General features: G+C 44.1%; 1 protein-coding gene across 1 annotated transcript in view; it reads right to left on the bottom strand.

Annotated features, from left to right (window-relative positions):
• Nucleotides 1-592: 592 nt before the first annotated feature.
• Nucleotides 593-15179, bottom strand: part of ADGRG4 (adhesion G protein-coupled receptor G4) — a gene marked incomplete at both ends in the record, with an annotated part of 89717 nt that continues 75130 nt past the window's right edge. The window contains 6 exons of the mRNA XM_084259028.1: nt 593-720; nt 2720-2887; nt 3795-3896; nt 8303-8580; nt 10813-10891; nt 12395-12663. Coding sequence (XP_084115154.1) covers nt 593-720; nt 2720-2887; nt 3795-3896; nt 8303-8580; nt 10813-10891; nt 12395-12663 — 1024 coding nt within the window. The remainder of the gene's footprint in view (nt 721-2719; nt 2888-3794; nt 3897-8302; nt 8581-10812; nt 10892-12394; nt 12664-15179) is intronic.

Raw genomic sequence — 15179 nt, 5'->3', positions numbered from 1 at the left:
CTAATTATGCCCAAGGATTGTCCCTAAATCTGTTTTTGAATGAATGTGACTAAAATATCGTCAATTCAAAGACAGTTTCTAACATGATACTTGGTTCATCATTTATGTTAGTCCTTTATACACACACACACACACACACACAGACAATCACCTTCCCTGCCCCAAAAAAAAAAAAAAAGTACACGTTTAAAAAAAGTACACATAAAGCACTATGGGGAACAGGGGAAGTGGGATTTTCTCAGGACAGAATTTCACAGGGAAGAATGTGGATACTAAGAGTTTTTGAAACAAAATCTCTAATGTTGTAGACATTTATTCCTTGATAAATCATAAGTATAGGTGCAAATTTTATTTAATTTTTTGAGGTAACATTAGTTTACAACATTGTATATGATTTAGAGTTATAGGATCACCCCCTTCAAGTGTCGAAAAGAAACAATTGTAACAATGAGTAGAATTATTCTGGATTTAATAGTCACCAAACGCTACCTCATTGGCCCCTTCCAAAATATTTTGAATATGTAGTTGGAGCAGGAAGCTTCACACACCCCATATTTTCCATAATCTGGGGTGAAGGTTTTTTTATGGGGAATTATTGAAGAAATCTTTGTTTGTGAATGGAATTAATTTTGATTTCCACAGGTAATATTCTTCTCACACAGTTAGGCACAACTTCACAACTCAAGGGAGAGAAGCAGTAGGGATCTTCATCAAAGTCAGCTGCATTGAAGGAAAAAAAAGAACACTTTCAGCTGTGGCTTAGGGGACTTTGCAAATAGTAGAAGCATAAGAAGTTTTCATGGGATGAAGGATTAAATAGAGGAGATAGAAAGGAAAGGGAAGCTGTGCTTCCTTGGGATAGTTTACTACACATAGTGGACACACGCCTTCGTTCTGACAGCACCGTTCAGGCCGTGGCAGTGCTGGTGTTCTCCCCGTGCTGTGAACAAAAGGCAGCATCAACCCAGAAACCTCAGCCCAGGACAGGATATCCATGGACTAGCCTTGGAGGCTGTTGGGAAGAGACCTTGGAAAATGGCAATAAACACGCATCTATATCCCCCAGGAATTTGACATTCTGGGGAGGTTTGGCTGTTTCTCAAGCCCGAGAGTGCCAAGGGCGTGATGTTTCCCTCTGTTTTTATGGAATTGAGCTGCTCGCTACCCCAAGTTGAATGGCAGGTGGCAGTTTTAGAACCCATGACCCAAGAGGCTGCACTCTCTGCCCCGCTGGCTGAACTATTGTCACAGTGAGAAGCACCTCGATGCCAGCCACCGGCCCCTGGCTCTCTGGTAGCTTGGACCCAGCATTGGCTACTGCTTGCCTCCCCGCCATAGGTACATTTGTGTAATTGTTGATGAACACATATCCCCCAGGGACAGCAGGGAAGCCAGTGCTAATGAACCCTTTGCAGCAATGGTATTTCCCAACGAGCCCAACTGCTGTCTACCGGAAGCTTCCACAAGCCCTGCCCTCTGTGTGTCCTAGCCCCCTAGGGCATCAGACGAGCACCACATGAACATACTTGCAAGGTGGCTGGCCAGAGTTTGGGCACCTGTGGCCTGAGAAAGACTTTTTTCACATGTGCCAATTTTCCCATACAGAAATGGAGAGTGGGACTCTTGGACGAGGCTACCGGCCTAAGGGGAAAATGGTGTGTCCTCACCTGGTCCCAGTAGGCACCTTGGAGATTTGCTATTCTAGTCCCTTCATGTCGAAGGCAGAATGAATGTTCTGTGAGCAGGAAAATCATGTGCCCAAGGTCACAGCATGAGTGACTTAAGCTGAAGCCTTCTGGCTGCAAATTTAGTGCTTTTTTTTCTCCCCACCATGCTGTTTCCTGTTTGGCTGCCACCCTTAGAAAAAGAGCTGTTGAGCAGAGCCAATATAATGAAAACTGCAAGTGGATGAGGCAGCTTTACCTCCAGCACCAAGAAGGTGAGAGAATGACGCAAGCCAGGCCACCAAAGCTGTGTGTGTGTGTGTGTGTGTGTGTGTGTGTGTACAATCTACTTTGTCTATTTTGGTCAGAAAAGACACCAAAGGCCCCAGGGTCCAACTGGGACCACAGAACACAGAATCATCACAGAACCAGCTTGAACTTCTCAAGTTTTTGTTCTCTTTGCCTTTCTCTTCACTTCAGACTTTCAGCCAATCCTTTCCCTATTCTCTTCTTCCCAATACTCAGCTCCATCTCAACATCTGTCTCTGTGCCTTCACATGCAGCTTCCTGTGCGAGAGGATGAGCATCTGGGAAGGTGTGCAGCTCAGCAGCTACCCAGCAGGTACCCACATCTTTGTGGGGTGTGATGAGACTCCCCTGGAGACCTGAGTTCTGGCCCCAGTTCTGGTGCTGCTGGGCTGAGGGACTCTCTATGACACATGTTCTGCTTCCTCTGGAAGCTTCCTCATCTGTAAAATGAGATGACTGCACTAGGCAACGCCTGAGTTACCTTCTGGTTCTAATGAACTGTGACAATTGTTTTTAATTACCCATGATGATTTTTATTTTAACATTCTCTCTGTGAGTCGAATAACCCAGCAAGCACTGAGCTCACTGTGTGCTTCTACACACCCTTCCTGGTCAAGAATGAGTCCAGCTATAAACATGTACATGTGCAGTCAGTTTAGAGGAGGGAGTGTTTCCCAAGACCACCTCTGTGCTTCATGATAATTCACTGTCTCTGGAATTTAAATGGAGACATGACTTTCTCTCACCGTTTGGGAAGCTTATTTCTGAAGGTGTACCTTGGGCGGAGCCTAAGGTTTTGAAGGTAGAACTAGTTGCCGTTGACCTGAGGGATGGTGTCAACAATTTGTGCTGGAAGGTTTTCTTCAGTCTCTCCTGCTGATACACCACATTTAGCCCATGTCTGCTATTACCATCTGAAAGGAACAAAAACCTAAAATACATCAAGTCCTACACATAAAATGGGTAAATCTTATGGTATATAAATTGAACCCCCACAATCCTCTTTGGAAATATAAAGTTTGATGCACAGTGTTTTTTCTAGGTACCTCAAGGAGTCAACTTTTCTACAAAACTTGGAGAATTACATTTAAGCTGAAATGTGAGCCACAGGCAGAGTCAACTCTTGCAAAGGAGGCCTGCTTTCCCAAGAGCCCAGTGCAGTAACCGGCTGGTTACTGGCACACCCGGAGTAAAGGAGGGGATCTCTGTGATATTTAGAGAAGCTTCAAGTTCAAGCCTTGCCTTCCCTAAAGGAAATAGACTGGGCTTAGCCAAGAGACTGAGACAAGTTGCCTGAATTAATTGAAAGAGTCTGTTAATACTCAGAATATTGGTTTGCCTTGCATGGAGCCATTCTCAGAGGCAACATCAGAGTCCACTGTCCCTCCCACTGCGCAGCATGTGCCACTGCTGGCGACACACCAGCAGGGCATCTTTAAATGTTCTAGTAAGTTCTCTCCAGCTGCACATCACTTCACTCAACCCACTATTGACTATGGAGCAGAAAACCTTTGTGCCTGGAACATAGGAGGCACTCAATCAATGTTCTTTAAATTGAATTGAGAGGAGGTGACAGGGAGGATAAACAATCCAAGGAATCTGGACTAAGAGAGAAGGTTCAGCAAGTTAAAATATGGCCCAAGTCACATTCTTCACTTGACTTCATTCATCTGCACACACCAGCACAAATCATCTTCATGATGTGGAAACAGCCTCCATTTTGATGCTGATGCTTTTCCAACTCAAGTCAGGAGACAAGCTAATCTGATCAGTTTCATAAAGCCTGTAAAATTCAAAATCGTATGCAAACTAGTGTCTTACCAGCAGAGTTATCTAGTCGCAACCACCCGCAATATAGGTGTATCTGCCACTGCTCCCGCACGCTCTCCTTCATCACGCAGTGAAACACAAAGATGAAGAATCCTAAACCAGAGAAGAAGGTCAGTGTTCTCCGCTTCTTTCAGCAGCCCTCAGCAGGGCCCAGATGCAGGCCGAGTCTCGTCACCATTCATACTCCCGTCTAAGGAACACCAGGGCCGTTGCTGGCTTTCTGAGCTCACCTTTCTAGTCTCCCTTCCAAAGGCGGAGATGGTGACAAGGAAGGTCTGTGTGAATCACAGCTTCCCCCTGGGCTGCTGTCCATCCCAGACCAGGAGAGACCAGTTTGCGATTGTAGCTGGTCTCTCAGATGCTCTCAATGAGCCCCTCATCCTGGCCTTCATGTCCTTGTGTAATTTCCTCCCACATTGAAGCAATAGAATATGACAGAGGCAGTGGTAAGTGACCATGCTGCTCGCAAGATAAGGTTAGAAAATAGAATTAATCTCTCTCTCTTTCTCTCTCTCTCTGTCCAAAGAGCCAATTGTCATGTCTGGAGGACGCCCTGAGCATCCTGTGGAGAGGCCCACATGGTGCTGGATCAGAGTGGTCTTAACTCACTGAAGTTGAGCACAAGCGAGTAGGACATGCCCGCGGAGCGCCTTTCAGCTGGGGCTCTCATGGAAGCAAAGAGCCCTGACAGAGACAGGCGACTCTCCCACCATCCTGTCCTGGCTTGGTCCTCTCCCTGCAGGCACCATACTCAGAGTTATTGAAAAAAGCGAACATGAACGGGGGTGGGCTGAGGAGAGAGTGAAATAACTGGGATGCCGTATTTGGATAAGAGAAAACTTGGAGTGGGGACTTCAGGGGGGAGAGAGAGATGAGAACTATAGTCACAGATCTGAAAGGACTTTCGTGACAAGCACAAAGCAGTCTTGATCTGTGTGGTTGTCAACTAAAAACCGGGAGTGACGGGAGGAGGTTGCGGAACGGCTCTGTGATAACACATCCTGGCCAGTGTTTACCACGCACTGACCCTGTGACAAGCATTGCACCGTCAGTCTCCATTTTATACATGAGAGACGTCAGCATCCAAGAAGCCTAGTAAACTTGACCCCAGTCACAGGGCTAACATTGAGCTGGCAGCGTCAGAACTGAACTTGGGTAGATTGACTGCAGAGCCCAGAGGCTTACACACTGCATTAGCCCCCACTCAGGGGAGGGTGCCCCCCAAGTAAGGTACACAGGTGCCATGGCAATCGCACTGTACTATATCAACGTGTCCTATCATGTTGTCCACCTCAAATCGACGTTAGCTGTCAAATAGATCTTAGTGGAGAGAGAAGCAGGCTCTGCTTTATGGAACGGTGAGCTCTGTCTCTGGGAAGTTTCAAGCAGAAGCACTAGACTTGCTGTCACTGGATGGGAAGCCAGAACGGGAAGATCTTTGTTCCCTGCCCTAGCCCTGTGAGGATCTCCGATTCCAGGTGGGAGGCAGCAATCTGGAGGCTAAACGTAGCGACAAATCCCACTAACTCAGGGTTTTCTCTCCAGGGTTTTCTCTCCATTTCGTAACCAAACAACTATGCTGATGAATCCAAGCAGCCTTCATTTTTTTTTTTTCCTGAGTAGCAGCCACCTGCAAGGTGGTTCAGGCCCTGAGGAGAGCGAAGCCCGCCTCAGAGCAGGCACTGTCCTCCAGCGGCAGCACCAACCAGGAGCAACAGGGACAGCAGCGAGCCCCTCGTGCCGCTCTGCTGTCCTTAGGGACTTGAGGTGGTTCCCAGGCTTAAAGGTTAGTCTGTGAATTCCAATGAGCTGCTGCCAGCGCTCCCTCTCTGCCACCTGCCTCCGTCTTTCCAATAACAGCTTGATCCGCTTACTCACTGGAACATGGGCATGAGGAACGATGTCAGGGTTTTTGTCACATGCATGTTTATTTGTGCCTCCCTCCTGCCGAAATGGCTCATCGTGAGCATAATTTTTTCACACCTGGCCACAGGGCAACCCCCTTCAGTCAGAATTGCCAGCTCGCCATCTGTCTTTTAAATGGCTTGTTTATTCTCTTGTTGTATTTCATCCTTGCCGTATGTGAGTCATGTGTGAGTGTGTGTGTATAACGTGAGTTTGAAACCCAGGGCTCCGGAATCACCCTCTACAAGATGGCATCTCCTATCTTGTAGTCAAGTCTAGGAAATGAGACTGTTTGGTACTTGATTGGCATCAAGCATGTCTGACAGAGACAGCTTTGGCACTGTTGATGCTGGATCTCTGGGGCTTTGGTTTCCATCCTCAGGAGAGTCCCCAACTGGATTTCTCCTACCCACATAAGCTTCTTGCATAGATACCACTTCCCCTCTCCACCATGGGGATGGAACACTTGCTCTTTTGAAAACTGTCCTTACCTGTCCCTTTTAAGCTCTAAACTGCTCTGCTTTCTTGTTCTTTTGTCAGCTTTCAATTTCACCCCTCTTTCCATGGTGTGAGCCCATTCCTCCTCAGAATTTGTGAGCCAAAGAGAAGCTCAGAATTATTGCTGAGGAAGAAATTTGCACAGGGGCCTGGTTCCTAATCACTTCTAGGAATGTGCTACACTAAGGCTGCTTCATCAGGCAAGGTGCTAATGGCCAGAGAGTGCTGTCAAGGCGTGAAGAACTGTCATCAGGGCCTCAGTCAGCTTTTAAAGAAACCAAAAGCGAGGGGTGTGCAGTGCTCCTAGAATATTCTCTCTGCTACTAGAGGAATACAAATGGCATGTGGAGGAAGAACAAATTTTGTGTCTTCTGACATTCCAATCAGAACATGACTGTAGAAGGGGGGCAAAATCTGGTGGGACAGAAGGTTCCAGTTGCTATATTTCATGACTCCCAAATGAGATGGTTTCTTAGATCATAAGACATGAGGGCCAAAACCATGTGGTGTGTTAGATTGCTCCCCCTTCATCCTGCAGTGCCTTGCAAGTGCTGGCAGGTAGTGGCTTCATGCGTATCGATCCGTATTGTCCACAATGACAGCCACAATGCCAAAGGGTTCTGAGGTCTTGAAAAATCTGGGTTAAAACAAATTTTTAACTCCCCCCCCAGAAGAATTGCTCAGAATGTTGACCACGCTAACATACATTGTACCATTTCAAGAAAGGGGGAGGGAGGGAGAGATAAAATTTGCCACATTTGGGGCCTCCCCGGTGGCGCAGCGGTTGAGCGCTGGGTTGCGAAGCTGCCCACAGCCTCTGCAGCGCCGGTTCGATCCCCGGCTGCTCCCCGGCCACTGGAGGAGGGTCCCACATGGCGCGCAGACCTCTCCTGCCGCCTGCTGCTTCCCTCGGCAGTGTACTTCGGTTCTTCTGCCTGTTCTACTCCCTGCTCTGGCTCTGGTGAATTCTCTCACCCTCCTGCGCTTCTGACTGTACCCAGTGCTTGTATAAATAAATAAATAAATAAATCTTAAAAAAAAAAAAAGTACCGGAAAAATGATATTAAAAAAAAAATTGCCACATTTGACAAATTTCTTTGACCATAAATAACTCCCCCCCTCCACTGGAGCATCCCAAAGGACTGTTTGGTATAAAGGTTTATTGAATGAATAATTAAGAGCAGTAAGGGAGACCCAAATTCAACAGACTATTCGAGTTGATGAACGACCCGCTTATGTGGCCCATGTGAACTGGGCCAAACTTGAGAATAAGAGCATTCTTCATGCCTCTCTCTTCCAAGATTTTTTAATAGGTAAAATCAGGTTAAAATGAACCTCTACAATTACTCAGAGGCATATTGACCAAATCCTAAGCTCTTATTTCAAATGTCCTCTTTGGCCTACCATTTAATAACTTTGTTGATCATGTGCTCCTTTCACCAGAATATAGAAATGAGATTAAAGAGTTTTAGAGTCATTGGTTTAGGGTTATCAACTCAACCAGTTGTCCTGACCTTTTTCAAGGTCAATTTGTAGCAAAACCAAGACTACAACCTTGAACCCATGATTCTGCTCTTCACCTTTATTCTTTTATGACTGCAATTTTCTAGCCTGGCTTCTTCCCACTATTAGAATAGATACTAGAATATCATTAGATTAGAGTATCTGATGTAGCCAGTCTATGGAGTCAAATATTTCATGTTTCTACTGTCTAATAATTGCTATGTTCAACTGAATTGTGCCTTCAAAATGTCAACATAAGTGTGAATCTCTACACTTATGAGCAATGTTGGTGCAATGAAGACTGTAGGAAGTAATGCCAGTCAGTGTTTGATGAGGACCTTGCCAACTAGCTGGCATTGAGTTAGCTATCTGGCCTTCTCCCTACATCCTGAGTGAGAGAGAGGACTGTGTATTCATGTCATGAAGCCTAACATCTAGCTATTGTTCCGACTGCCTGTCAACTCATTGACAGCAAGATCTCTTGGAGTATCTTTCCCTCCTTTGTGGCCTTGAGAGTGAGATTATTTTCCAAAGTAACAAATGCTTTGAAGGAGGTCTAGCTGGCAGCAGAAAGAATAACAGACAGCAGTTACCTTGTAATGTGTTAGAAATGGCAAAAAGATACGAGAACAGGATCCTCGCAGGTCCCCAGGCAAAAAAGGCAAAGCCCCAGGTGAGGCCAAGTAAGAATGTGAGGCTCATGGTGCCTCTGAGATCGTGGATTATCTTTTGCCGAGTCTTCTGGTTTTGCGATTTCATAGAATTCAGCTGAGCAAGAACAGTACAGAACGTGGAGAGATTCATGAGAAAGATGAGGCAAAAATAAGCGACAACTGAGATGTAAAAGGCAGAGTCGTCCTTAATCCAACAACTGTAAGAGAAGAGAAGACCATTGTGAGGTGCAGAAACACAAACCTATATTCTGCAGTGAGGCTCTGGACTTCCCCTGGTCAGTTTCACTTCACCCGTGGACTCCCAGGCCTAGAGAGACAAACTGACAAGACAGATTTCATTCACATCCACTGGGGGCAGAATTGGGACTAGAACCCCAATCCCCTGAGCCCCACTCCAGGGGTCTGTCCAGCACCAAGTCAGAAATCCTCACAGCTATTTCTGCGTACATATGCAGAAACCTCTCAGTCTAATTCCCTAGGAGATGATTTTGTTCCTCAACTACAGAAAGCCAAATGATGTATTTCCCCCCAAAGTGGTTTCCCCAAATTTCCCACTTTATTTCTGAACTTTATTTGGAGGAGAAATTCTGCTTTGCATGATGAGCATCACAGTAAAAGCAAACAGCAACGGTGGACTGTTCTGAAGGCTGTCTCAAACGAGGGGAAGATGACCCGTGGTCGTGAAAATGCAATGGGAAGGGAGCTCTACTCGTACTGCCTTACATGTGATGTGTCTTTGAAACCTCCCACTGCAGGTGCAGGTTTGGACTACAAAAGGCAAAGTTGGCCACTGGATTCATTAGTGGTTTCCATTAAAGAAGAAATAATGGTGATTCATATGAATAGATACTTTACTTAATAACATTTGCAATTACTGGAGGCATTTCCTCTGATTTTTGGACACAGACAAACTTCCCCAATTTAACTGTACGTGAACTTAGCCAAGACCTCTTTTCTAGAAATAGGAAAATCTCTCCTGGTTGTATTGTTCATGTTAGGGTGCTACTTTTCATGCATGTGTGAGCTGGTGGGTGTTGCAAGGGATTAGGGGAGGAAGCACTTCATTTCCATAATAGAATTGAATATTAAGGGTCCCTGAATATCCTCCGTGGCCTTGAAGGAGGTTATAGAAAATTCTTACAAAGAGGCAGTAGTATATATTTGGAGACAGAATCATCTCCAAGACATACTGTTAAGTACCAAATAGTGTCTGGCTACCTTTTGGGTAACAGGGTGCAAGAGAATCTCTGTACAAATTTGATTTTCAGTAACAATAGTTGCAGGAAGGAAGAGAAACCGGGTAGTTGGGGGTTGAGAGTGGAGCTTACTTTCCATCCTTTACCCTTTTGTACTTTTGAATTCTGTGCCATGTGTATGTATTACCTCTTCAAAATATAATGCATTTTTTAAAACCTCTTAGAGCTGTCAGCCTCTCTTACTAGCCAATTCACATATGAAAGGACTCTTTTCAGGTGGACTTGAGTCTGTCCTGATTTTGCTTTTGCTTTTGATCTTTGAAGAAGCATCACCACCATTAGTTAGACAGTGGGGATCCTTGAAGAGGAGATGAGAAGGAAGGGAAGAGAAAAGGGAGAGAAAGAAAGGCTAAGAAGGAATTTTAATTAGAAGGCATCTGATAGAAAGGGCAATATAATTTTGACCTTCTGGAAAGTGTCATCTCAATCTGAAAGACAGAGGAGTCTCAGGGGCAAGATCTCCCGTGTTTGATTCCCATTCAGTGGGAGAGGAAATCTATAATGAAAATAAGCAGAATGGAGATGGTTAAGTAAAAAACAATCAGAAGTCTCAAATGAGATTGTGTAGCCTAAAGCACAATACAGTAACTACCTACAGACTTGTGAAAGAAGGCTCTGGAAGGGTAGAACGAAGTGAATGGCTACTCTCTCGTGGCCATGGATGAGAGAACCAAAGAGATGAACTTATAAATCAAAAGAAGAAAAAAAAAAACAACAGGACAACAAAGTTGGAGTCTTCTTCAGGGAATATCTTGTTGGTGAAAGTTACAACATCTTTCCCAAAATACTCAGTATGTCCTCTTAGTGGCTGCTCCAACTCCTTCCCAGTTCTGCGAACTTGTTTGTCAGAAGAGCTATCAGTTACACAGGTCTTACCGTGGAACAGGCCACCAGCTGAGCACTTTACATCCAAGGCATCATTTTAATTTGCACATGACACTAAGAGCAGACATTATTATCCCCATTTTCCAGAAGAGGATGTGGCAGTAAGAGGTAAGGTCACTTCCCCAAGGTCTTGCAGAGTCCAGCACCTAACCATTCTACAGAGTGTAGTCATGACTATGTTTAGGCCAGAGAGATTGAGACTGAGCCCTCCCCAAAGCCAGCGTCAAGGCCAAGCCCCAAGCAGGTAAGAGCATGACCGCCTGATGAAGCAGCGATGCCAGTACTTACAATAGCGTCGTGGAGCCCAGAGTTCCATACACATCTTTGTTCACAATGAGTATGATTGTCACGATGATCGCCGGAATTCCTAAAGTGGAGAAGCAAGCCGGAGGCCTCCCATTAGGGAACCGGGAGGGAGTTGATCATTGACTGTGGGCGCTGAGACATTGAGACACTGTTTAAACGAGCCACAGCTGTGCGGGCATCAAAATACCATTGTTTGCAAAATGTTTTCAAATTCTTCCAAGTTAAACATTTCTAAGAGTTCTCCAATCTGCTAAACTAAACAGCATGCCGGTGGCTCCAATACAACGCCCACTGGTTATTAAAAATAGCTCAAGTGCCAAAAATTCAACTTGGCAATGGAAGAATCTAGTTCACAGGAAAGCACATTCACATCAAGCATTTCTTCTCAGATGATGGAACGCCAATTTTTACCTCCCCATCCAAGCAGCTCCTTCCACTGCAAGGCTCTTCCTGCACAGGTCACCTTGGAGGAAGGGCACGGGCAATCAGCTGCAGCCTTCAGTGCTTTTCTGACAGAGGAGCTGTTTCCACCCTCGTTACTAGTTTGACATTTTGACTAGATCGACCAGTTAACAACCAGTCAATTCAGTCAGACAATAATAAAGCAATCAGTTCAGTCAAAGTGGTCAAACGTGACGTGAGTTTAGACACAGGGTTTCAAAATCCAATCCCATGTACATTTGCAAAACTTAACTGACGTCTTTGTTTCTAACAATGCATTTTTCCTAAACGAGGAGCATCACACTGTTTCAAAGATGTCTCAAATCCCCGAGTGCCAAGCATCTGGAAAAGCCCTCTGTTGTCCTATTCTGTGATGAAAAGGACGATTCCTATCAACCTGTGTCTCACACACCCAGCGTGTTGCCCCCTGCAAGGTAGATGCTCAGCAGAATACCTGCTGGAGGCCGGAACGGGGAGCTGAAGGGAGCACTCACATTTTGGAGACTGTTTGCAACTCAATAATTAAAGCAAAAAAGATCCATGCTTTTGTGATTTTTTTTTAAAATATAGCCTATTTATTCACATTGCTTTACAACACTGTATTTGACTCAGAGGCACAGTGTCACACCCTCCAGGTGTGTTACCACACCACACCTGCCGTCAAGGCACCCATAGCCCACCACCACAGTCTGTGCCTCAGTTCCTCATCTATTAAATGCAATAATGATGGAACCTAGATACTATGAAGGCCAAGTGAACACCATGCAGCACCATGAACAGCTTCTGCTCCATGGAGGAGCTGCCTGAGTGTTGGCTGTTACATCAGCAAGTGTAAGTTGCAATTGCTGCATCGGAATCATTCACTACAGCAGACACAGCAGGCACACTACTCAAATGGGTGTTCAGTAAATATTTGTGGACCAATTCCCTACCAAAATGGCTAGAAATTGAATTTACAGAGTTATCCATGCAGAAAAAGAGATGCACACCCAACACCAGGAATCCTTAATTCCTTGCCTTAATCATGAAGGAATTGGGTCGCCAATGATTTGCCCAGTGGGGCTAGAATTAAGACACACAGGTTGAGCACAGACAGCCCAAAGACAATGGCAGCTATACTCACCCCAGCCAACTAGACAAAATTTCAGCATATAATGTGGGATGTATATGTTGAAGACTTTGATTAGAGCAAAATACATGTGGACTGCCTCCAGGCCCATCCAAGTGATAGAAACCAGCAGCGAGTAGTGAAGCACCACAGCAGCGGTGATGCAAAGTCCTGCCTTCTGGAGTGATGATGACCAAGAATTGACCAGAAATACCAGGTTGAGCATCAGTAGTGCGGTGCATAGGTTGATCAGGATTTTGGAAGGATGATCTCTTCGAAGTTTGCTATAAGAAAACACACAATAGGGGGCCTCCCTGGTGGCACAAGTGGTTAAGCACAGCACTATGAAGCTATCTGCAGCCTCTGCAGCACGAGCTCGATCCCCAGCCGGCCAGGGAGGTCACCCACATGGTGCAGCAGACCTCTCCTGTCTCCCCTGCTGCTCCCCTCAGCAGTGTATTTCAGTAGATCTGCCTGTTCTGCTTCCAACTCTGTCTCTAGTGAATCCTCTCACCCCCACACCTCTGACCTGTACCCCAGCTCTTGTATGCATAAATAAATCTTTAAAGAAAAGAAAACATAAATGAAATCGAGTTGATCTACTTTTTCTTTTATGGTTAGTGTGTTATTTCCTGTTAGAGAAACATTTTCTATCCCATCCCTCTTACTTTTTTAAAATTCCATTTATGATAGTTAGGGTTTCAGTCAAGCACCGCCATATCTTAGCTGCACAAAAAGTAAAAGAATAAAAGAACTGTCTATTAAATAAAAACTCATATTACCTGACAGGTACTGCATTATAGAGTTCTCTCATTCTCTTTCCAGATAGAATCAAAGTATCCTAAGTAGAGTGACCTTCCCTAACAGGAATCACAGTGGCCTCCCTCAGCTAGGCAGTCTTCTTTTTTCCTTTTCTCTTTTGGAGAGAAGGAAAGTTTTGTAGAAACTGATTCTATCATCACTCTTTCTGTAGACTCAAGGCTGGATTTACAAAGACCAACTAGCATCCTGATGTGGAAACATTTCAGCAAGTTACACGGAGAGCCCCAAAGATCCAAATGTTTGGTATCACAGAAGCATGGCCCTATGCTTCACTAAGTGATCACAATTTCACCTTGTGGAAACTGACCTGGCATTTTCCAAATTAAAAAAGTATAGATGTTTTCATCACTTGTCATCAGGGAAATGCAAATCAAAACTACCATGAGATACCATCTTACACCAGTGAGAATGGCACATATTAAAAAAGCTAGCAACAACAAATGTTGGCGAGGGTGTGGAGAAAAAGGAACTCTTCTGCACTGTTGGTGGGAGTGCAAACTGGTCCAACCACTGTGGAAAGCTGTATGGAGATTTCTGGACCTACTAAACATAGAGCTTCCATATGATCCAGCAATTCCACTCCTAGGTATTTACCCAAAGGACACAGAAACATCAATTCCAAAGAACACCTGCACCCCTATGTTTATAGCAGCACTGTTTACAATAGCTAAGCTTTGGAAACAACCCAAATGCCCAAAAATAGATGACTGGATCAAGAAGATGTGGTCCATATATACCATGGAATATTACTCAGCATTCAAAAAAGATAAACACATGCAATTTGCAGCAACATGGATGGCGCTGGAAGGGATCATGCTCAGCGAAATAAGCCAAAAAGAAAAAGAAAAATACCGGATGGTCTCACTCATAGCAGGAATCTAGAAAACTTAAATAAGGGACCAGGAAAATGAATAACTATAAGAAAGTGAAAATCAAAATCAACAAAAAACTATGAACCAGAGACACTTTTAGGGGGGCGGGGGTGGGAGGGGAGGGATTGGGGTCAGAATGGGGGGGCTGCAATTGTATGGGGAATATAACAATAAAATTTATAAAAAAAAAAAGTATAGATGTTTTCATATAGCATTTTCACTTCTACTTAATATGTATTATTTGGATTTTGTGATTTTCATGTTTTTTTAAAAATTGAGGTAAGTAATAAAAAGCACAAATCTTAAGAATGCAACTCAATGAACATTTACATATGAATAGATCTGAGGAACCTCCACACAGATCAAGGGGTAGGAAATTTTCAGCATCTCAGAAGCCTCCTTCATGGCTACTCTCATTCAATATCTCCCACTAGAGGTAACCAGTATTCTATTCCCATAGATTTAGCATTGCTAGTACTTGGAACTTCAGATAAATTGAAACATACATACGTTCTGTTCTTTCTCTGGCTTCCTTTCCTCAATTTTATGTCTATGAGATTTAGATATACTATTGTAGAGAAATAGTTTATTCTTTTTTTATGACTCTGAAGCATTCCATTTTATGACTGTATCACAATTTATTCAACCAGACAATGGTCACTATACATTCAGGTTGCTTCCAATTTTTCACCATCATGAATGAAGTTGCTGTGGATATTCTTGTACATCTCTTTCAATGGACACATGCATTTCTCTCTCAAAGAGAAATTTCTGGGTCTACAGCTAGAAGTATATTTATCTTTAGTAGTTATTACCAAAGAATTTTCCAGTGTCTATGCCATTTTGTTCTATTTGTTCCACATCCTTGTTGACACTTGTTATTATCAGCATTTTTAATTTTAGCCATCCTAGTGGGTGAACAGAAGTATCACTGTGGTTTTAATTAGCATTTCTCTGATAAGAAATTATCTTGACAACAATGTCATATGCATACTAGACATTTGAATGAGAGTTAGGACTAGGCCTTGATACTCCATTGTGAGGTACCTATTCAAGTTTTTTGCCCATTTTTAAATTGTATTGTTTGTGTTTTGCTTTTTATTTCT

The sequence above is a fragment of the Talpa europaea genome (assembly GCF_964194135.1).
Source record: "Talpa europaea genome assembly, chromosome: X".
Taxonomy (NCBI): domain Eukaryota; kingdom Metazoa; phylum Chordata; class Mammalia; order Eulipotyphla; family Talpidae; genus Talpa; species Talpa europaea.
Note: the sequence above shows the minus strand (reverse complement) of the source record. Positions and strands in the feature narration are given on the sequence as shown.